The sequence below is a fragment of the Telmatherina bonti genome (assembly GCF_933228915.1).
Source record: "Telmatherina bonti genome assembly, chromosome: 8".
Taxonomy (NCBI): Eukaryota; Metazoa; Chordata; class Actinopteri; order Atheriniformes; family Telmatherinidae; genus Telmatherina; species Telmatherina bonti.
This window is the reverse complement of record NC_136626.1, coordinates 25,679,607-25,703,655: the sequence shown is the minus strand read 5'-3', so window position 1 is coordinate 25,703,655 and position 24,049 is coordinate 25,679,607. Positions and strand designations below refer to the sequence as shown.

The 24,049-nt window shown below is 38.8% G+C and overlaps 2 protein-coding genes across 3 annotated transcripts in view; one reads left to right on the top strand and one right to left on the bottom strand.

Moving 5' to 3' along the window:
• Positions 1 to 1,573: 1,573 nt before the first annotated feature.
• On the bottom strand, positions 1,574 to 18,680 carry ssbp3b (single stranded DNA binding protein 3b). Of its 2 annotated transcripts, XM_079244489.1 has the most exons (18): positions 18,543 to 18,680; positions 17,780 to 17,852; positions 17,577 to 17,638; positions 17,406 to 17,490; positions 9,350 to 9,439; positions 8,201 to 8,275; positions 7,921 to 7,983; positions 7,543 to 7,606; positions 7,335 to 7,408; positions 6,737 to 6,801; positions 6,599 to 6,647; positions 6,293 to 6,328; positions 6,123 to 6,177; positions 5,968 to 6,032; positions 4,504 to 4,582; positions 4,323 to 4,351; positions 2,963 to 3,064; positions 1,574 to 2,877 (listed from the first exon to the last, which is right to left on the bottom strand). In XM_079244489.1, exons 1-18 carry the CDS (start codon positions 18,596 to 18,598, stop codon positions 2,848 to 2,850), a joined length of 1,152 nt encoding a protein of 383 aa, XP_079100615.1. In that variant the 5' UTR covers positions 18,599 to 18,680; the 3' UTR covers positions 1,574 to 2,847. The 2 variants fall into 2 exon arrangements, with proteins under 2 accessions (XP_079100615.1, XP_079100616.1); XM_079244490.1 differs by lacking the exon at positions 8,201 to 8,275.
• A 1,592-nt stretch (positions 18,681 to 20,272) lies between these two features.
• acot11b (acyl-CoA thioesterase 11b) overlaps positions 20,273 to 24,049 on the top strand; it is an 11,170-nt gene continuing 7,393 nt past the window's right edge. The window contains exons 1-7 of the mRNA XM_079244463.1: positions 20,273 to 20,411; positions 21,119 to 21,317; positions 22,184 to 22,253; positions 22,618 to 22,678; positions 22,773 to 22,874; positions 22,973 to 23,108; positions 23,185 to 23,338. Of these exons, the coding sequence (XP_079100589.1) occupies positions 21,125 to 21,317; positions 22,184 to 22,253; positions 22,618 to 22,678; positions 22,773 to 22,874; positions 22,973 to 23,108; positions 23,185 to 23,338 (716 nt within the window). The 5' untranslated portion in view covers positions 20,273 to 20,411; positions 21,119 to 21,124. The remainder of the gene's footprint in view (positions 20,412 to 21,118; positions 21,318 to 22,183; positions 22,254 to 22,617; positions 22,679 to 22,772; positions 22,875 to 22,972; positions 23,109 to 23,184; positions 23,339 to 24,049) is intronic.

Below are 24,049 nucleotides of genomic sequence, written 5' to 3'. Positions count from 1 at the left end.
AGGGCAACAGTTCATCACAGAAAAAAAATTTTTTTTTCTGGTTGACAAATTTAAAAGTGATCATTTCAGCAAACTTAGGCAGAACTTAACATTTTATGATGATAATCTTTACTGGATAGAAAAGTTAAGGACCAGTCTTCCAAATTAAATTTTTGGGTTTGAAAGTTCTTTTTCTCAATATAAAGGGAAATTGCCACTTTTTTTTTAAATGGATGAAGGTGACAACTAAAGGCAAGCTGCTGTAAGTTCCAAAAACAAAACAAAAAAAACATAAGATAACTATAATAAAGTGTGAAGATCTTGAGCCTCAAGTATTTTGCAACCACTTTTTAGTTCTGAACTCAGTGTTGTTGTGATTCCGACAGTTTGTTCCCTTTGCTCTCCTTTTTTTTTTTTTTTTTTTTAAACACACCTCTGAAATCTTGACTTGACCACTGTCATCATGACGAGCGGGATTTGATAGGTTGGATACGACTGGTGACCCACCTCACCCTGAGATTTAACCAAATGATACGGGTTAATCCACATTGTCAAATTCTGATCATTTCAGATCTGACTTTCTTTCATAGTTTTTAAAACCAGTATTTTCACACTTCTCACCTTTGCACTTGTAACTTCCTGTCTGATTATTGATAAAATTACAAAACAGATGAGTGAATCGGAGACACATTTTAAATTGAGTTTTTAAAATATGAGAGAAGTCTGAAGTTAGTTTATCTGTCCCATCCCAACATCCTCTCAAAAAGACTGTCTTCCTTCAAAAACATGTAAAAACCACTTTGCTCATCAAACTACTTAAAAGACGTACTTCTGTCTGATTTTGCAAAGATAAACCTGGTGAATCAGACACCAAGTAGCTTAAAAACAAAATAACTTCCCTCACATTTTCTGAATAATTTTGTAACTGATTTACAATAAATTCTGTAAAATCATTAACGAGTCATTTTCATTCTGCATCAAATCTGTAGCAAAACTTTGCCTGCTACCCGCTGGACATAAACAAGGCATCCCTCGTCTTTTCTCACATTAAAGCCTGATGAGGCTGACCGCGAGAGCATTTCCTCTTGTCATGACGGCTCCCTCACGCTCCAGGATTTCCTCTTGTTGACATGGTGCCTGCGGAATAAAGCCCCCATTTGGCTTCGCTGTCGGCATCAAGTGAATCCATAAATGGTCAGGTTAAGACTGCACACTGTCAGGAAAAAAGCGTGGGAGTGTGTGATGTAATTACACCTGTGCTGTCTACAACAAAGGTATGTTCAAGCTGCTGGTTCACCATGTCTGACAGGTAAAAGGAACTGATTTAATATGGGATCAATAGCAACGTGTGCAGAATTTGAAAGTAAAAAACCTCTTTCATTCTAGATTAAAAATAAAAAAAAAAATTAAAAAAAAAATAAAAAACACTCACGCAGAAATAAGTTATTGTAAAATTATATTAACAAGCAATCTTTCCTCAATTTGAAATAAAAAAATATCAGCAAATAAAGGCAACATAGGACAGATGTGTATAATGCGTAATGTTCACAGGGAAAAAAGAAAAAATTCTCATCACATTTACAAGACTGCTGCTAAGTTTATAATGACGCCTACAAGAATCAGTTTAGAAAGCTTTGACTAACTGAATAACTGGGGCAATATACGTAGTCAAAGTCTGTATCAAAATATAAAAAAATATATGGGTGGGCAAAAGAAAAAAAAAAAAAGGGGGGGGGGGGGGAGGCAGGGCCAAGGAAATGACCAGTGATACAGGAGAACATATGAACAACCAATATGTACGAGGTTAAAATGGGGAAGTTGTCCATAGCCGTTTCATCGTAACTCAGTCAAAATGGACAAAACACAGAAAAGCTACGAGGATGAAGAGCACAGAGTGTTAAGCACAGGCAGGTAAAGAGATACACACCACATCTTAAAGCAGGTGTCCACATAATAGAGAAGAGCAGCACTAGGTAGTATGTTGTACACAGATTCTCAGCACTCATGCACTCACTTCTTATGCCAAAGTCTGACCTCAGCTGACAGAACAGCAACAGTCCAGCTGCTTGAATTAAGCAGCGTAGAGTTGTTGAGCTGTCAACAAAAAGTCTGAAAATGATCAAATTGGTTCAAAATGACATTGCAAGAACCATCTGAGCACTTGTGTGCTACAAAAATGGTCACGAAAACACCATATTTATTTCACATATTTTCCCCTTAAGAATCTCATTAAATAGAAGGGCGGGCTCAAGGAGAAGAGTACATTATTCATAAAGGTGGCCAGTGAGTAAAAGGCAAGATTCCTATAACAACCCACATTTGTAAGACAGTATGCATGGTGATGAGTAAAATGACAAGACAAAGAGTTTCCAAGCTCACAATGCATATGCATACTCTCCAGTGTTTAAGTGACAAAAGCGGTTATTTCCTGCACATCTTGCACCACAAAGCGATCATTAAAATGTACAAGAGGTAAACTTCAACCTTTTTTTTTGTTTGTTTTTTTGTTTTTCTGTTCGTTGAGGAGATTGTTGGAACTCTCAGGGGTAAAGGGGACTTCTGCAAAGAACAGAAAACGTGTCATGTATGCATTTCAGTAGCTGGTTTTTCTCACACTCGGGGTTGTGATAAATGGAGAAATTGTCCTTCATTTTTTTTTTCTTTTTTTTTTTTTTTTCTTTTTTAGTAAGGAGCAGTAATCGCAAGCCATTTTGATTTTTCTCTCCAGTATGCACTCTGGCATAATTGTGGAACCAAAATGGTGCCTGTCCCCGATTTGGCGCTTATGTGTTTGGCCATGTCCTATTGTGAGTTCAGATCCTTGGAATGATGGCAAATAATGCTGGGCAGGGGGTGGGGTCAAGGGAGTCACACGCTCATCGTCATGGTTGGAGAATACTGTGGAAGTAGAGAGAGAGAGAAAGGTTACGACACAGCTACAGTTGCTAATGGAGGAAAGCTACACATAAGAAGACAGACTCACGTTCTCGCTCTGAAAGGAGTGGAGGAAGTTTCCACTCAGCTCCCCGTCATCCCTCGGGGTCCCAGGAGGATTGCTAATGCCACTTAAATTGTTTGGGGAATTCTAGAAACAAAGCGGAATATATATATTTTATATTTGTATAACAGCTGAATGATTAACCCTGATTCCATTGAAGTTGGGACATTCTGTTTAAAGTAAATAAAACCAAATACAATGATTTGCAAATTCTTTTTAACCCGTAACCAGTTTAATGCACTACAAAGATAAGATTTTTAATTTAAAAACTGATTAACTTTTTTTTTTTTTTTTTTTTTTTTTTAATTATTTTACAAATAATTACACATTTTGGATTTAATGTCTGAAACACGTTCCAAACAAAAAAACTTGGACAAGAGCAACAACAGTGTGTGAAGGATCAGAAATATGCCAGAAAACCATTCACTCAACACAGTTTGTTGTTCCATAAACAAGTGCAAGTTAAAACTCTACCATGCAAAGTGAAAACCATGAATCAACACCCAGAAACCCTGTTGGCTTCTCTGGACCTGAGCTTATCTGAGATGGACTGACACAAAGTGGAAAAGTGCGCCGCAGTCTGACAAATCCACATTTCAAATTGTTTTTGGAAATCATGGACATTGTGTCTTCCAAAGGACTACCCAGAATGCTATTGTTGCAAAGTTTAAAAGCCAGCACCTGTGATGGTATGGGGGGTTGTTAGTGCTCATAGCAATGGGTAACTCGCCCATCTGTGAAAGCATCTTTAATGCTGAAAAGTACAAACAGGTTTTGGAGCTATGCTGCATCCAAGCAAAGTATTTTCTGCAAGACAACGTCAAGCCACATTCTGCACGTTGCAACAGTGTGGCTTCGTAATAAGAGTGTGGGTGCTAAACCGGTCTGCCTGTAGTCCAGTCCTGTCTCCCATTAAAACTGTGCGTCACATTATAAAGAGCAACTGTCAACTGACTGTTGTGCAACTGAAGTTGTGCATCAAACAAAGATGGGAAAGAATTTCCCCTACAAAGCGTCAACAATTAGCATCCTCAGTTCTCAAATGCTCTGTGAGTGCTGTGAAAAGGAAAGGTGATGCAACACAGCAGTAAACATGCCCAGTCCCTGCTTTTTCTGGAACGTGTTGCAGGCATCAAATTAATCAATATTTGTAAGAAAAAAACAAACAAAAAAACAAAAAAAAAAACAAAACCCCCCCCCCACAGTTTGAACATTAAATATCTTGTCTTTGTGTTGTATTTAATTAAATAAACATTAAAAAGGAATTGAAAATCATTGTATTCTGTTTAACAAAACGTCCCAACTTCATTGGAATTGGAGACTTAAGCATGTTAGCATCATTTACCTTGTTCATTCCATCCATATCACCAGAACCTGCACATAAAACATGATGAAGAACAATATTAGCGTCTATATATATTTTTTAATTCATTTAACTTGTTGGAATAGAAAGCACAATATTAAAACATGTCTTTAATGCAACTCAAACAGGGATGTTTTTTAAGTTGTGTATGCTGCAGTGTTACCTAGAGACCCATTCATGTGGTGTGGCTCCATCCCAGCCATGGCTCCCAGCGGCCCATCAGAGCCAGGGCCCATAGGGAACTGTGGAGGGGAGGGGGGAAAAAAAAAAAAAAAAGCATGGACTCACTTGTCACAGCCCCACAGCAGAGTCAGATTTAGATCACATAAATTATAACTTTACATCAAGCTTCAAACCTAACTCCACCCACTGCATAATTTGAGAAAAATGTTTAAAATTGGACAAACAGCCCAGGGAGGTGTCATGCATGTGAGAGGCAGAGGCTGACTTCACACATCACAACTGTTTGAGGTGGACTTTTTTCATTCCAGTATCCTCTGAAGCAGACATTAATGTTACGTAGCATGTGCAAGGAAGGATTGCGGCACTGTGAGTGCCTGCTGATGTGTCTGCCTTCAAAAGGCATTAGCTCAAATCAGTCATCAGCTTATTTTCATAGTCAAACTAAAAGGATGTTAAATGTTACTTCTTTAAAATATTATGTTAATGTCGTGAAGCTGTCCAAAATCATCCAAATGACACAAAAATAGCATTATGGCTTCCGATTACCTAAAAATCAGAAGACAAGACACACATTTGTATCTTGTCTTGTAAAATTTAGGCCCTTTCTGCTTTTTATCTTTGGTTTGATCATTTCAGTTCTATGAATCTTACTGTGTAAGAAGCCTGTAGTATCAAATAACTTGTGAAAAGAATTATGTAATCCATGGGCCTCTGCTTCACTTCCATAAAAATCCATTCCATACATTCCAGGATGAAAACGGCAACCAAAAAATACGTGCTTAGGAAAAATTACTACTCGTCATTTTGTGTCCTTGAACATATTCTAATGCAAACCTATTTATTTTATGTAACACAAAGGAAATTTATGTAGCATTTTATAAACCAGAAAATTGTGAAACTGGTCAATATGAAACTTTACCAAACACATCTGGTGTTTTTTCTGGTTAGTTTTTTTTTTTCTTTGGTTTATTTTCCACTTTTCACTACAACAGCAGCATGAAGGAGCTCAAGTTAAAGTGCATATTGATCAGTTTTGTACCATCTAGATCTTATGTCCTACAACTGTGAGAAAGACAAACTGTATCACTTAAAAGTAAGTAGTTTGGCTGTATAAAATGATCAAATTCAATACCTTTAAGTTTTGTTTGGGACTAAAAAGGACCATCTTGAGATTATTCTGATCCAAAGAACCGTTGTTTTGCAAAAGACAGAGGCGGTCAGACATTAACTGGAGCTCTAGATACCACAGACCGCTTAATTATTGCCTTCTAGAAAACACTTAATAAACGAGCCCTTTCTAATTCATTATGTCTGACTGGGGTGTTCTGTAGAAGGTGGCGTGTCGACCGCACCGTGCCACCAGTAATAGTACATCTACGCAACTTAATAACCATGAAATCCATTAAATCCAACAAATAAAAGGGTGAAGTTAAGAGTTACTCACATTATTTCGGTTTCCCGGTCCAGTGTTGATCATAGTGTACAAATTGTCACCAGAGTTGTTGGAGTCTGGAAAAGGAAAAACAATCAAACATGTTATAGTTGCTGGAGAAAGAATTAAGGCGGATGTTTGTCGGGCTTGTTCAGGGACGCACTAACCTGCAGGGCTGGGCATGATGGGGGTTCCTGGAGGACCCCCACCTCCAGATGCTCCCTATGCAGAAGCAAACACAAAATGCAGAGATGTTACAAGAAAGCATCTGCAAAATGATTATTTTACAGCTCCGAAACATCTGCAAAACGTGTGAGGCTGCAGGATGTGCTCTCACCCCGTATGCACCAGGAGAGGGTGAGGAGTAAGGCATCTGAAACCGAAGACACAAACATTACAGACCAGAAATGGGAGTGCAAACCCTTTCTACTCCTCAATCTGTCATCATTCATCATCTGATCATGCTAATACCATTATGGCTGTCCAACTGTCTGTGGAAACCATGACACATAATACTACAATTATATCCCAGACTAAACTACAGAACACACTAGACCTTCACAGCTAAGCGATCACACCTGAAGCAATCTGAACCAGCATTTTATTCCTGTATGCAAGTGTTTCTGAGTGTATTAGTACTTACTGTGTTGGCGTTGTTGGGGTTAGGCCATGGTCGACCTGTTCCTGGACCCCTAAATGGCAATAATGCAAGTTGTTTTTTTCATTTAAGTTTAAAAAAAAAAAGCAGCATTTCAAATATTTATAAATGAACACAACTCACATGTTTACTCCAGGCATGCCAGGACCCATGGTGTTGTGTGGAGGTCTCATGCCACCACCAAAGTTCTGAGAAGAAAGTAAACAAATAAACAAACTGAAACCGTAAAAGGATCATTTTAAAGACTACAAGCAAAAATTCAGTCAAACCACAGACCCTACCAATAAAGGTAGGCTGCAAGATCCTAAGAAAACTATTCAAGTAAGCTACATTTTGAAAATACACAAAATACACAAACACAACAAAATCACAATGTTTGTTCCTGAGGGGGTTGAGGGCTAAATGACATCTGAGTTTTACAGACACACCATCCAATGTGCATGGGCCGGTTAAAATGACTGGATTATTTTTTTCAGCCCTGCTTGTTCCACATGTGACTAAAATCGTTATTTTCATGTTACAGCATTTAACTAATTGGCTGAAATAATGGTGTGAAGGGGATTTAAGATTTTTGTTAAAAATGCTCCTCATAAATATCTCCCACCATTCCTTTAATGCCATAATTTCTGATTTGGTTTGGTTTTGACTTGGAAAATATTTTAGAAATAATGTACAGGTAACCAATGCAGGGACAATGTCTTCTTCTAACGAGAGACCCTACCTGTGGGCCAGGCCCCATCGGCCCCATGCCTCGAGGACCACTCATTCTCTGCATTGGTCCCAAGTTAGGATGGCCTGCAATAAATAAATGAGGTAATTAATATAAAGAAGCCAAGAAATAGTGGCTTGATTCATGACATATACAGATATGGATCTAGAATGTAGATATAAAATGAAGCAAAAAAAAAAAAAAAAAAAAAAAAAGATACCCTGTGGCCGTGTAGGATCCATGTTAGGCAACATGGGATGAGGGCCGGGTCCTCCACCTGGTGGCTGCCAGGGAAGAAACGCAAAAACTCACTTAAAATATTAACGATAAAATGATAAACTGACCAGACAAAAAACTAAAACCTCTCTCTCTCTGTCACAGCTTAAGTCGGTTTAGTTTCTTAGGATAAACTTGCTCCCAGTTCCAGACAAAACGGGGTAACTTTTAGACCATTATAAATAGCACTGCAGTCTGAAACCTGTTTTCCTGGTTAAACGCCAGGCTGGGAACTGATTCCAGAGAATTCACTGATCTCAAACCAACGCTGGAGCAGCCTTGGTCGAAAAAGGCGTGCGCAGTGCTTGTGTGCAAGTTCTACCTGGTTGGCCATCCTCATGGGGGGACCTCTTGGGCCTCCAGCAAAGCGAGGCGACATGAAGGACTACAACAAAAACACAGATGCTTTATGAAACTTAAAAAAAAAAAAAACTACTGTTTTTTGTGTAAATATCAACAGCAGCTTAGGCTTTAAACTCAGACAAATGCGAAAGCATGAAGCATCGACTCTGAGAATCAGCATTCCCAAATGATTGCAGACAGCAATACCAGAGAAAAAGGAAGAAGAAAAAGAAGAAGGAGAGAAAGAGAACCAGAGTTACCTGACTGTGTGGTCCCATCATACTGTTAGGGGGAGGAGGCTGAGGGTGAGGAGAGCCCTGGGGACCAGGAGGACCCTGTGGCGTTACACAAAACGAGGAGGCAAAGGGGAGAGTAGAAAAAGGGACAGAAAGTGGATGAGATGTAAAAAGAAAGAGGGAGCAAGAAGGAGCAGAGAGAGAAGCAAGGTTACTGCAGGACAGAGGAAAGCTGAAGTGCAAGAAACAAAACATGGTGCCAAAATGTACAAAAATACAATGTGAGACTCGTCTTCATGTACCAAACAGTCAAAATAAAAAGACTGAGCAAAGAACAAGCAGATGACAGCACTAAATGAGCAAGAGAGACAGAGATGGAGAGGATGTGTGCTCTCTTGCCTGTCAGTCAAGACATTAAGAAGCCTACTGCATGCAGCATGTTATCAGTGCTAATTTCCCTGAATTAACAGCAGCAATTAAGCTCTATGCAATTAGCTTTAACAACACTAAACACAGGCAATGTGTCGCTAATGTTGCTGATCTGACAGCGAGGGGTCTAATTGAACCTTCCTTTGCTTTTTTGCTATGCAAAGTGTATGTGCGCTCATGTATAGACGCTAAAATGTCTTCTGGCATTAGCCTGATGACATACTGAGGTACCGCTTCGTAGCGTGTAGTTCATTATAAAATGGTAAATTAGTTAAAGAGCTTACACAGGTGGTAAAAGAAAAACATTTCAATTTCATTTCACTTCACAGGAATCAGTTTCACACAGGTGCCTGCAAAGATTTTATCTTTATGCAGTATTGATTTACAGTAGGTGCTGCACCTTTCGATTTCTCCATTAGGGCAAATGGCCAGGCCACGCCTGCCTGTTTACACCACAGCACGGCCCAGACCAACATCGAGTCTGTGAGGTTTACTACAAGTTCACTGAACAATAAACAATATAGGGACCGATATAGAAACCTATTTGCTCTACAACACAAGCACTGATGATATTAACAAAACACAACTGGTAGTGAATTAGCAGTATGGACCAATTTGTGCTCCTACGTGAAATACATTTCTGAAATTTTATATTGAGTGTGAATAATTGCCCCCCCTCTTTTTTTTTTTTTTTTTAAATCAAGTGAAAAAAAGACATAGGGTAAAGCAGTGTGATGGACTTACTTGGAAAAAGCCAGGTGGCATAGGTCCCCCTGGCATGCCCTCACCAGGGGGCATCCCTCCCATCACAGGGCTGGGGGCTGCTGCTGCACTCTGGGTAAAGGACAAAAACATTTACATTAAATCTGTGCATATAAGCTAATTGATTATACTTTTTCTTTTTCGACAACCAAATCTCTCTATATGGAAATATGAGTCAGAAATGGACACTATACGGTGCACCGTGGCGAGTATATCTGTGATTGCTCGCAGTCTCAGAGTGTTAATGTGAGCCGGCGTCATGACCCTTGTCAGGACCTGTGAATAAAGTTCAATGCATTTCCTGTTTAAACATAATTTAACCAACTGACCTGCTGCCCTCTCAGGCTTCAATATGGTATTAATGGGGGGTTTATTGAGGTGTGAGTCCTGCCGATTAGGATTCAGTGGATCAGATAAGTATCAGTGGGATGCACTGAGTCAGTGGCTCCAAAGTGCTGCTGCACAGCAGGGGCAAGCAGGGCCTATTTCCTGCTCAAACCACAGCCCTAATTCACTAATGTGCCATTTGCTTCGGTCACACGCTCCTAATTGACTGAGTTTCTCTTCCCTGCAGCTGAAGCAATCTGAGATGAGCTAATGTCTTCTGAGCTGTGGGATTTAGCTTCCAGAGAACAGCTACTGAGAAAAAAAGTGCCCTTAGTTCCATTTGTTAATGCCTAGCTCACTCATACTGGAGTGTAAATGTAGGCAAGCAACTGATGATCACTATAAGAATGGATGTATCAGCATCCACACTCACATACAGCACTATAGCCTCACAGTCCCATAGACATCACTGGTTATAGGCCAACACACTCCCTTTTATCGACTGCACCTTCCCTAATTATATCTGCTCCGACTGCTACTGCAGGGTCACTGTGAAATACCTCAGTTGGGGGAGAAGTGAGGCCACGGGGAAAAGTCACATCTCATCTGGCTCCACTAACACCAGGACATAGACGCCACAAATCTTACTCTTTTACAGGATGGTGTAAAAATCCAACTAGGCTCAAAGTTGAAAAATCCAGGCAGCATCTTTGGATGTGCACTTACAACTCACTACTGAAGACGGGCAAAACTACTACATTACAGCTGGTAACTTCACCGTCTTATTTAGTGTTACAAAGACATACAAAGAGGCTTAATCTTGTGAACTGTACATGTTTGTTCATTTAATACTCTTTACTAAAAAGCAAAAGCACTCCTTATACCCACAGTTTCGACTTCTCTTAAACACCATTTTATTTAAGCAAATCATCACAACTTTTCTTATGCTCTACTTGAGCGCGATAAGACACCACAACAAATCATTTCAGTACACATCAATGTGATTATGTTGTGAAGGACTGGTCAATTAAATTGGTTAAATTAAAAAAAATGAAATAAATTCAAGTTTGTTTTTTTTTTGTTTAATCAATTAATTTCAAAAGTAATGCTGACTAATAACATAAATAAACATTTGCACTGGATATTCTTTATGATTCAACACTTAACTTTACTCCAATAAGAAGCTGATCTTTTCCCACTTTCACTTGTTTTTTTCCGCAGCAGAACAGAGCTAAAGCACCAACAACAACCTCAACATGACAACAAGTGCAGTTGAGATATTTATGATACTGCCCCCAACTGGTAGCAAAACATTGTAAAACTCCAACTCAGAGACTGCACTGGTATAGAGACTCAACAGCAACTTCATGATCAGTTAAACACATGACCCATACGTGCAAATATCAGCTAAACTACTTGTGGTGGTGTGGGGGTCATTATTCAATGGATGCATCTCAGTGCAACACATGCGAATTCAATCACGATTCATGCATGTTCAAAACCGGCTATTTTTCTTGATAATTAAATGACAAAGCTTCAAGGTGAGGCAGGAACTTAAAAGTTGCGGTTTTAGGGCAGAGGCGTCCACCTCCAGTCCTCCAGGACCACAATCCTTCAGGGATTTCCATGCATCCCTGTTCAAATAAAATTGATTCGAATTAATGAGTCATTATGCAGAACTTCATCAGTTACTGGATCCATTTAATTTTAGACTGGTGAATAGAAGCAGGAATACATTAAAAACCTGAAGACCGACTTTGGGCAACCCAGCTTTAGCGAATTGGACCAGAAGTCCGGCCCCACTAAAGTGTCCGAGCGCCAAACAGAGAACACCAATATCAAAAAAGCTAGCAGCTAGCCTTTTGGCTACTGTTACTGAGCAAGATATTTTTTTTCAACTGGTTTGAAGGCTAGTATTTGAAAACATTGTGGTTTTTATGGACATGAGAACAAACAAGGCCTGTACAAGACTTGCTCCATATGCAAGTTATTCAAAACCTAAATGAAATCTAATAGTAATACTACAAACATGTGACAGCAGCTCTGTTTCCAGCCCAGGTCAGAAAAAGTTATTCCTCACTATTGCCAACACATTTTTCCTGAAAATTTCACAGAAAAAAATAAAAATAAAAAACATGAAAAACATGTTTGATATGTGTTAGTTTCATTTATGGTTTGACATGAATAAAAGAAAGTGGAGATACATTTGTTTGGTTACTTGACTTCATGGATAAATAACGAAGTGTACACTGTAAAGTAATATAAAAAGTAGCCTCTGAATGAGTTAAAAAAAAAAAAAAATCTTAAATGGAGAAAAAAGATGCATTAAAAATCCTAATAATCATTTAATAATATAACCATAGCACCCTAAATGGTAATCGAATTGTGATGTACCTAAGATTGCACCTCCCTATTTACTTGAACAAGATATTTGGAAACATGTCTGCCAAAGCTGACTCTTGTCAACAATAAATTAATAAATACCTTTTTGACATACTCAGCAGCACACAGCAATTTGTATGAGGAAAAAGTGGCATTATTGTTGCATATGTCAGACACAACCTGTTTTTCGAGATTTGAGTTGCCCAGACAAGTTGTCTATATACAAACTGAAGGATGATGTCAGGACTACACCCTGTTTGACACAACAACATGATATACTCACAGTCGACAAGAAACTTGTTTACCTAACCTCCGTGGGCCAAGAGGTGAAGAAACACAAAATGTATTCTGGATATTCATCAACCACAAAAATGTATAAAACAAAACTAAAAATAAATCTGACAAATCAATTAAATACACATTCAATGGATTTGACAAAGAGAGCGACAAACCTTAATTGCCAAACCATTTGACCATCTCATTCTTCAAAAGTCAAATGAACCAGTATGTCAAAGATATCCTATTTTAAGTGGTACAGTCTATCTGTACTGAATTTTGATCTACAGCTGCTGAGGACAGCACTGTTACCTCTTTTCTTATCACACATACTCAAAGAATAAAAGTGTTTTTAAAACCTCTTTAGTGCCACATATGCCAGTTTACTATGGTTGGGCATCGTGTGTGCAGAGCTCCGATTCCCACTGCATCCAATCTCCACGGCTTTCCTGGTACATCACAATTAAAAATCCATGTGCTGTACCCGCCTCTTGTGAAAAAGGCAAAGTCACAAAGAAAATCTCGTATTTTGCTAATGTTGGAAGCAAGGACAGGCCACCCATCAAAATGTGTTTACAGTCTACAAAGAGCCACAGTCAGGAGGAATGCTAACAGTTTAATTTGACTTTGTTTAGTTTATGAGGCAAACAAGTCTGTCTGCAAATGCATCGCCGACAACAGTAATATCAGCCCTAACATCCACAATGCTCAAAATCAGGCTATAAGTAAACAAATTAACAACACATGATTAATTTATGCTCAATATTGTTAATGGCTTTCATGGCATTAAGTGTTTCTGTATTTGTGCTTTAATGATTATTTTTATAGGTGATTGAATTTCAATTCAGAAAGAAATCACCATCTTGAATACAGAGCACAATTTCAGATTGACTTCCACATAGTCAATCAAACTGATTTTTTTAATTATCTAGAAAAAGTGCATTTTTAATGCAAATATATACATTCTTTAGGTTTCTTTTTGTGTACTTAAAGCCTGCTTTATGCTCAATACAAGATGTAATTGCACAAGTAGAACCCAACCCGGGATTATATCATAGACTACAAAAGCCGGTAAAAGTGTTAGCAAGAAGAGGAAGATATTTAAAAATATATATATATATAAATAAATAAATACATAGTATAGGACTGGGATTACTTCCCCATAGTCTTCTTTTTATGTTTTCTTGGAGATGTACCTGAACCAACTTATGCACCACGTCCCTGTCTTCAATAAATATTTTCTATGCACCCATTAGAACCACAATATCTTTATTTGAGTCACTTTGTCAAAGGAATCTTAATGCTGAGGGACACTGCTGCTGAGACTTATGAGGCATAAGTTAAATAGAAAATAAATAAAATAATAGGAAAGGGTTCTGTGTAAAAGGGTATGTGAAAAATCAGGAAAAGTATTAAATTTAGTTTCAAGTGTGTAAATGCTGTTTGAGCACATGTAGGGTTGTCTTTATCAAAAGTTAATACTGCAGATACATCTCATTTTCCATGCTTCATGTATCATCTGATTATATGACAGTGAAATTGAAATTAGGGCACAGCTGCTTTTTGTCCTTTGCCCTAACTTGTTTTGAGTATGAATGCAGGGTTAAAACTTGCACAATAATGAAGATGAGCCTCACTCTGCATTTATATACCCATTATATAATATGTTTATGGTTCAGTCAAGGTAATGGGAATTTCAAGCTATTAAACTTGTCAAACAAACAATTGTTATAATCTAAAACATCCACACAAACACACTGACAAAGACAAGCTATCTGTGTTTTCATTGCTGTTTGTTAAAACAAGTCAATGAAGATTTTTACATTTATTCCAATACAGTTAAAACATTAGTATCACAGCAACATGTTAAATCTCAACAAACCTTTAGTCTAGGAAAAAGTGTGAGTTGCATTTTGGATTTAGGCTGATCTAAACTAATCTAGATTGGTTTATGCTCAGACATTCCCACTGTCTGGCTTCTTCATAGTAAAACATAAACAGCAGTTGGTTTCGTTCCCTCTCTTAAGCTGCCTATTCCTGGAATGAGGCCTGCAAAAGAAAAAAAAATCTGGGGGGAGGGGGGGGGGGGGGGAAGCTGTATTTAAAAAGGTATTGACCGCAAAGTCATGAAACAATGTCAATAATCTAAATACCATTTACCATTAGAAGAGTAGAAACTGTTAGCCAGAGTGAAAAGCTCCTAGACATGTTATGTTGATCTTATCACATCCCTCCAACTCACAGCTGTGCTGACTGGGTTCTCCCCAGCAGCTTGATGCTGCGTTTGGTGGACATGAGCCTCATCTGTCCACAGACTTCAGTACCGGAAAGGGGCAGATGTTTCAGCCTTGCCTCAGGCTAGGAGTTTCTCGTCTGTGGCCTTTCTTATAACTACCTGGGGGACCTTGTGTAATATAGTCTATAGACTGCCCACCCTCCACCATGATTCAGCACATGTACATTTGTGTACTTAAAAGCACAAAAGCCATGTCAGACAAACAAATGCTCAGATCGCTGAGAGAGCTTATAAGAAAGATAGAGCAACAGCAGATGTGTTTGTGCTCTACTTGCAGAAACAAAGGAAGGTTTGGGAAGAGAAAAGATAAAACAAAAAGAAAAAGATAAAAGTAACATGAAAATGACAAAGAGTAATTGGTAATTGTTAAAATACAAGGGCATACACAGTCAATCATTTTATAGGGAAGGATGAAGGAAAATCATGTCAGTTGTCGTCCCACAGCACAGACCACCCAACTGCTGACAACTGAGCCAACATGATCTTGCCACCCTCACTTCTTCCACTGGAATCAGTGCTCAAAAGAGACCAACCTGTATGTTTAGCTTGTAAATGTTTAACCATCTATCAACATCATAAAACCCAGGCTGGATGCTTTCTTTCTCCTCTCTGTAGTCACTTCATGCAAGTCCCCTCTGCTTCTCATCTCCCTCCTGTGTTTCTTCCCAACCCCCTCCTCTTTTTATTCCCCCACTTCTTCTGCTATGGTGGATGCTGGGCATATGCCACAATACCACTCCCTTTTCTCCCCCCCCCCCCCCCCCCACAATCTGCCCACAGCTCTGTGACAGCCATCAATCAGCTGCGCGCCATGGCGACGGAGCCCTTGGGGACCGTTTGGCAGGCCCTCTGCAAATGCACTGGGTCTTTACAAGCGCTGCTGGCTAACAGAGCAGCACTCACCTCCCCCACACCTAGACAAAGGCTAGGGTCCAAGGACTAGTACTGTCCGCACACATGCAGATGCACACTTGCCTGACCCCCAATAATCGCAAAGCAAGCTGACATCAGAGCGAAGGACAACCACAAGATGTCAGGGAGAGCTAACCGCACAGAAACTCTTGAAGCTCCACACCACAGCAGCACTCACTGGCATTTTATAGTTCCCTCATTTGCTTAATGCTTTCCATGGTAAGACAAATGGTCACAACCCAAAGCATGCAATTTAAACGCTTATGTTGTGTTTTACCCTCTTCATAAACCACTCAGGGGTTGTTTTAACATTTTTGTGTGAATTTAAATCACAAAATAATTTGTTTTAAGATCTTAAGTTTATTTGAATAAAAACAGTTTTGGGGTAAATAATAATAATAATTAAAAAATAAAAAAAAGACTTGGAAATCTGTTCAAATATGCCACACTGCAAGAAATAGACCCTAAAATCCCTTTGCAATCCATTCTCATCAAGTAGGTGAGGTAAAATATGTCTGGTTGCCAAACAAAATGTGCCCCCCCCCCCCCATCTGGATGACTGGAAATTATAAGGAATGTTGTTACTGAAAGGGCAGAGCCATTTTGTACCCTCTCTCCTGGATGGTCACCTGGCAGATCAGGAGGCCTGTTACCCTGACAACCATATCAGTCAAGAGCAGGAACAACATCTATGTTTAAGCCCCCCGCCGCCTCATATGCCACCCACCTACTAATAACTACGTTCTGTATCAATCACCGAAGACAATTCCTAAACCTGTGTTGGTGTAGCACAGTTTTAATAATCGCCACTTTATTTACACAAAAAACACAATATTCAAAAAATCTTTCTAGATGAAGACAGAGATGCAAAGAAGCGAAAGACAGAGGCCACAGACAAGCAATTCATGCTGTCTTTGATGTGCATAAGACTCTTTTTGTTTCTTTTGAATGCTGACTCAAAGCAGGAAACACTGCAGCAAATGACAACGCCCCCAACTCCAAAATAGCATAATTATCAACATGCAAAACACCCGTACGATGCAAATACTGAAGAGGAGCAATGAAAACCAAATGAAGCACACGGTCTGAGTGACATCTCATAAAGTCAGGATGTACGGCTGCTTCGATGGCTCTTCATTTCGAGTCCATTAGGGTTTATGTCATTGTAAGCAATATGTTCCAACATGTATTAGAGCTGCCACACTTACAGGCAACTTTTTTCAAAATCAAGCTGTATGAAAAAAATTGCAAGATTTTTGGAGAGAACATACAGTGGGTTTTCATCTCAACAATGGAGGCAGAGAGCTCAGATTAGAGAGGAGAGAAAGCACTCGACAGGTCTGACTCAGGACATGCTGACATCAGCATCATTTTCCCATAAGGCTACAAGGCTTATTATTGGGCACATCTTTCGACCCAACAGATATTTTTTATTTATATTATATATATATATATATATATATATATATATATATATATATATATATATATGTGTGTGTGTGTGTGTATATACACATACACATATATTTATATATATGTGTATATAAAGTCTTCAAAATTGCATATGGCTGTTAAATATAGTGGCATGCGTAATGCTGCTTAAACAAAATGAAATGGATCAAATCAAACTTTTTTTTCCCTAAATATTGTTAGAAATTCTGTGTCCAGGTAGAGATAAAATGCACCTCCCCCTGATAGTTTCGCAAGAGAAAGGGGGAAAAAAAAACAAGCTGAGCTGCTGATGATTTTTTTTTGTATCATTTCGGCTTGAGGGACAAAGTTATTGTCTTCTGAAGCAGAAAACAGAGCAATATGTGCAACAGCTCCCCTGTAAGCACTACTCACATAATCATGGAAGGCCTTTGCTTCACTGGAGTGGTCACATGTCTCTCTCCTCTCCGGTGCAGCACAATACAAGTCCCAGAAAACACTGCAGAGAAAAGATGTAATGAAGCAAACAAAATAACACAAACAACCTCTGCACACTGTGTTACATTAAAAAGACACTAGACTTACCACCACCAGGAATGTAGGAACCCAGGAGGTTCTCCAAGTGTTATGTTTTTCTCCCATCGAATCTATGAAAATGGTATTTCAATATTTAAACACATTTTCATAAAAAAGATGAATAAAGAAATAAATAATGTCAAATAAAATTAAGTGTTTGAAAAAAAGTAACATGGTTAAATGGTTGAACTTTAACCCCAAATTGCACATACCTCTGATAAAAAGGTCTGTGCAGACTTCTGTGCTCCTATGTGCAACAAATACTCATAAACGTATAGAGCCAACCTGTGTGGAACAAAAAAGCCATTTTAGGTTTATTTCACCAAACATGACTAATTTCATTGCCAAATGCCAGGTTAGATCTTCCTCCACGGCTACAATAAGTGTCTACGATTGGGTACAGGCCTTGTGAACAATGGCTGCCAAGCAGCCCATGCCAAAAATTAAATGGGGGACTGGAAAAGAAGCCAAGCTTAGTGAAGATTCACTTCATTTAATGTTGAGAAAAGCTGCTAAAGCAGAGTTACAAATGGACACCATGATCTGGAAAAACAACAGTGAGAGAGAGAAAGCACCAGCTTGTTATGAATTAGCTAGGTACAGTATCTAAGTGGCACTGATGTGGCTGAGGGCAATAAAAACGAAGCCTATCCAGGGAGCGCAACAGAGAAAACAATGTACTGTGATGTTTTTGTTTTCTCCTTTCCCTGCTAAAGCATGAAAAAGCGAAAATACAAGGCAATCGCGGTTTGAAATACTACCGGACTGAACCCGGAATCGGTGTAAATGTGTAAAGCAGAGCAATAGGCAAAAGGTAGCTGAAACATTTCAGGGGAGGAATGGCGAGCAGACAAGGCGGTTCATTCAATTCCTTTCTCAGTAGGAGGAAATCGCCTCTTGCTGGCCTGTCCAGCAAACAACAGAGAGCAACTTACGAGCCGAAAAATACTGAATAATCAACATTTCCGAACTTACTTTTCTCGTGCCTGGCTGTCCGACGGCACCGGGGTGCCTTTTCCTTTAGGGAACATTGTTTAATGTAGCGAGGACGCCCGCCTTCTCTTTCTCTTTTCGCTATTTCATCTGTCAGATCATCGCGGCCGCGACCATCTCACGCTCCAACCGCACTCCTCCTCAATCCAACGACAACCGAGCCTGGTCCGAAGGGAAGAGGCGGGGCCTCATTGATTGATGACTTCAAAAGCCAATGAAAACACGCTAAATGTTTTAAGGTCTGCCTTCTTGTTTTTAGTTTACAGTTCTGACGTTGGTATCAATGAATTAAAGAAATGAAAGAAACAAATTCATGGCTCCTATGTCATTGTACACACTCACACACACACACACACACACACACACACACACACACACATATATATATATATATATATATATATATATATATATATATATATATATATATATATATATATATATATATATATATATATATATATATATATGTATATGTGTGTGTGTGTGTGTGTGTGTGTGTGTGCGTGCGTGTGTGTGCGTGTATGTACAGTTAGCACTAAAAAACTGAATGCAACACATTCAAAACAACCTAAATGCTGACAGAAAAATAACACATTTAAAATTCCCATACACTGATCCATGAAGTCTATCTCAGCTGTTTTAGAAAACACCACTCTATGAAAGTATCACAGCTCCAAGAAATAAAAATAAAACAAAAAAAATATAATTAACCCAAATGTATGTTTTGGGCTGTGGGAGGAAGCCAGACTTCTCTGAGAGAACCAAAGGAAACATGACATGAAAACATAACAAATGTTTAATACCAGGGGAGCCTCAGGAACTCCTATCCTGCAACTTTTAGATGCAACCCTTCTCCAGCATCAAATTACTGAATTTTCTCATCTGTATGTCTTCGAGCTCTTCAGGGGCATGGGAAAGAATAATTTGTTTGATTTAGGTGTGTTTGAATGGAAGTATCTAAAAGTTATAGGACAGTAGCTCTCAAGGACTGGACTTGAGAACCCTTAAAGAAGAGCATCCAAAACAACTACAAAATAATACTATGATTTTTGGGCCTTTTGACAACACTGTCTTAGGAACATACATGAATCTGTTGTATTTGCTGTCAGTAAACAGTATTGTTGCATTGATGGATGCTAAATTAAACTTTAATAAGCAAAGAAAAAAACATATGAGCCAGAAAGGTTACCATCCTCTCTGGGCCTGATTTTTTTTGGTGGAGTTAAACGGAAATTTATCCTGAGGTCTGACATATCAAAATTAAAAAATTATTGCAATTAATTCATTTGCATTGCATTGCAGAGATAGCTCGTCCAGTTTTCCTACGTACCCAGATCAGATTCCAGCATCTGTTAATGTACACTACCAGTAAGAAGTTTGGGATCACTTTGCCAGTGGATTAAATGGGGAAAGTGATCCGCTTTAAGACTATTGAGAAAATGAAATAATTAGCTGTATAGAATAGCTGTGTACCCCGTTTTACTAACCTCTCCATAGAGCTCCGCGACAAAATGGTTTTTTTCTTGAAAGGCAACACCGTACTGAAAAATGAAATAATCCTGTCCAGTCTGGTGCTTTTAACAAAGTGAATTCTAGTTCCACCTTAAAAACTGCACGCGCTGTGACCGCAGCAGGAGGGGGTGTCTCTGCCTCGCTCTCCCTCCAGTGGCCAAACCTCTCCACTTTAAGTTGCGTGTTTGCTTTAAGTTGTGGTGTTGTTGGGTGGAATGGACCCCGTCAAAATTGACACGGTTCAGGTCACAAGCTTTTCTTTCTCAACCGGTTTTTAATGTGCTCTAAGCGACGTTTCCCTTCTCAGGACTTCGCCCCAACTTCAGTTTAAACCGAGTAAGACTTTATTTTTTTTATTATTATTATTTTCATTTTGTTTGTCAGTATTGGTCCGACGTTAGCGTCTTTGCCGGTGTCAATTTACAAATAAGTTTAAACAGGCTTTCTTGCCGCATATGCCAGTGAGGTATTACAACCAGTTCATGGATGTTATTTATCTGTAAATCAATGCAAAGCTCTGTGAAGCGCCTGCCATTGATAAGGGACAGGTGACTGCATGTGTGCCCACTGGAGCAGAAGTTGTATCCCAACAAAGACGTTCCACGAATGCCCACATTTATCAGCATGTCTTGAAATAGTTTGCCCACCACACTAAAAGGGACATGCCACTGCCTGAAATAGTAAAAATAGAAAAGAAAAGAGGCCGTGTAGAAATGTGCATCTTTCTAAAACTCCCCAATAAGGCTGTAATTACATAAATGTTTTTTTAAATTTTTTAAATTTTTTTTTAAATCTTGATTCTTTAGTTAAAAGGGAGAAATTAAATGTTGAGCAATTCTTCAGAGGAAAAGCCAAGCTGCAGATTATTTACGGCTTATGTAAAGTCCTTTACTAGGACAATATTAAGTAGTCCAGTTCTTATTTTTGTAAACAAGAGTAAAACTCTACCTGCCTTAACATCACAACTTTGTGCAAATTTCTTCCACACTGCAAGGCCCCAACTGAAAGTGGATGGTTGGCTTTTTTATGTTTTCTGTCATCAGATTGTAATGTCATCAGAAGAGAAAGATGCCGCAGACATCACACTGGATCCTCAGTTCATCCAGGAGAGTGGTGAAGTGTACAGAAACCCCACTGAAGTGCAGATGAGTCAGATTGTGCTGCCCTGCCATGCCAATCACTGTGGGGAGCTGAGCGTTGGACAGCTGCTTAAGTGGATGGACTCCACAGCCTGTTTGTCTGGTAGGAAACAGTTATAAATACTTTAACATTTACAATTTAAACCTTTAAGATTATATTTTCTAATCCAAGACTGTTCAAAACAAAAACATGATGGAAACCAATGAAGAAAACTATGTAATATGATTTTCTGTCAATGCAAACACAGAAACCATTTACTGGAACACATGGAAGCACAGAAAGTCTGCGATAAGACAAGTACAAAGCTATAAACTGTGAAAAGATTCAGTGCAAACATAAATGCGAAACAACCATTTAAGCTAAAAAGAAAAACGCAAAGCCAGATGTTTCCATGTTAAGTGTGTCCATATGTTGCATAATAAGCAACTGAAATAATGTTTCCATAAAACATTTAATGTAGTTTACAATTTGCAGTTCATTTGTATCAAAACATACATAATGTTGATTTTTAACATGTATTTTATTTTACATTTATTACACCCTTAGTCTTGGTTTTTGAAGGTTTTCCTAAACTAAATGAAAAGATAATCAGTCTAGTTGAGTTTAAAGATGTTAATTATAAGTATATTATATAAGGGAGAAGCTGTCAGACATTTCAAGCACATCTGAAAGCAGTTTAATGAAACAAGAAAAAGCTTTCTGTCTGTAAAGCATCTTGAGATGGCATTGCCGTGATTTGACGCTATATAAATAAAGTTGAATTGAAATTGAATTGAATAGAAAAGTTGACTCTCAGGCACTGATAACGTCTGCTGTTAAAATGTTGACTGATTGTAACCAGATCTGAGGCTTAAACCTAATGAATTGTTTTTCATTAGATTTTATTGCACCTATCTCCACGTTAGAAACTTTAATTGAGCATTCCCTGCAAAAACTAGCTAAACCTTTTTGTGTAATGTCTTTTCCAGCTGAGAGACATGCAGGCTGTTCCTGTATCACTGCATCGGTGGATGATATCCATTTTGAACACACTATAGGGTAAGATTTTTGCTGTTATTGTGCTCTTTCAAGAAGCAGCTTCAGTTGATGTATTTAAGGTATGGGCAGAAATATATTACTTTGAATGCATTATGAGGAAGGGATGTTTCTTGGTCTAAAATATTAAATTGGAGTTACATTTAAATGAATAATAACCATTCGAAATGACAGAACTGTTAAATGAAAACATTGGCTGAATCTTGGACTTTTAGATATTTTGAAAAGATCTCTCAGCTATAAATGCTGTAGGCTTCACTGTACCGTATGTCTCTGAGGTGATACATACTAGGCTTCAGGTTGTGTTGAGTGCAATCACCATTCAATGTTGATAGTAAAGAGAAGCTTGTGTGTCCGCCTCTTCCAGTGTAGGAAAGGTCGTCAACATCATTGCAAAAGTCAACAGGGCCTTCACGTCCAGCATGGAGGTTGGTGGATGCCTGTTTTTTCTTTCAGCATATTTAAAGTAATATGAGTTTTTTAAAAAAAAAGTGAGAAAATTTGTGATGCTTTGAATTTTAGGTGGGCATATTGGTGGCTTGTGAGGATCTTTACACTGGCAAGCAGTGGAAGGTTTGCCATGCCTTCGCCACCTTTGTTGCCAGACGAACCGAAGCTGGGAAGGTAAAGAGACAAGAAGCAAAATTTGGATGTACATACGATCAATTTGCTACATCTGGTTCAAAATCTTCATCTTCTTTGTGTTTGTTATTTGTACACAGGTACAGCTGAAGCAGGTGAGTCCTCGAACACAAATGGAGCAGATGGAGTACAGCCTGGCAGCAGAGCGCCGGAGGATGAGGCTCATCCATGCTGAGATTATCACAGACCTACTGAGCAGCAGCACGGCTCAGCTAGGTACAGGCAGAAGGCTTAACACACAGCACTTTGAAATCAGATCAGTTCAAGCTCCTTGTTTTTACACTTCCATCAGGAGAATGGCAGGAATATCAGGATGCTGTGCCAGCTGAACGGACACGAGTTGAGAGTGTGGAGCTGGTGCTGCCACCCCATGCCAACCATCAAGTCAGCACATTTGGAGGCCAGATCATGGCATGGATGGAGAATGTGGCAACAATTGCAGCAAGGTTTGTACTTAGTATTTATACTTTTTTACTTTCAAATAAAATCTGTACTTCTTTATAACCCAAAATACCACTAGATTTGCACAAGAGTCATAAAAGTAAAGGCACCCCCATACAAAAAGGTTAAGAAAAAAAGTATGCCAGTTTATTTGTGATTATAAACAAAAAAAAGTAAGGAAAATGTTGCCTTTAATGTCTGCTGTGGCTACTTTATGCAGGAATAACTTAAAGTAGCGGTTTCTTTCAACATTTGATCAGTTCTGCACATCTGGGCTGGGATTAAATTCTTCCAAGTTGATGAAATGTCCCTTATTTATATGTTCAATTAAATTAAATTCAGCTTTATTTGTATAGCGCCACTTCACAACAATGTTGTCATTGGGCACTTTACATACACATCATTTCAAGCCAATTCATACATATCCTATAATAGAAACCAACTGATTGCATCGAAACATGACTACGATCCAATCCCCCATCCTGAGCATGCACAAGGCGAAGGAAGGAAAAAAAGGTGGGAAGGAAAAAAAAAACTCCCTTTTAACAAGAAGAAAACCTCCAGCAGAACCTGGCTCAGGGAGGGACGCCATCTGCATTGACTGGTTAGGGTGGAGAGGACAGGAAAGACAGATCAACATGTACAACTGCACTTATTCAGGAAGACCTGCGACCTGCAGAAAAAAGGAGAAATAAGTTAGAGATGGCAATATATTT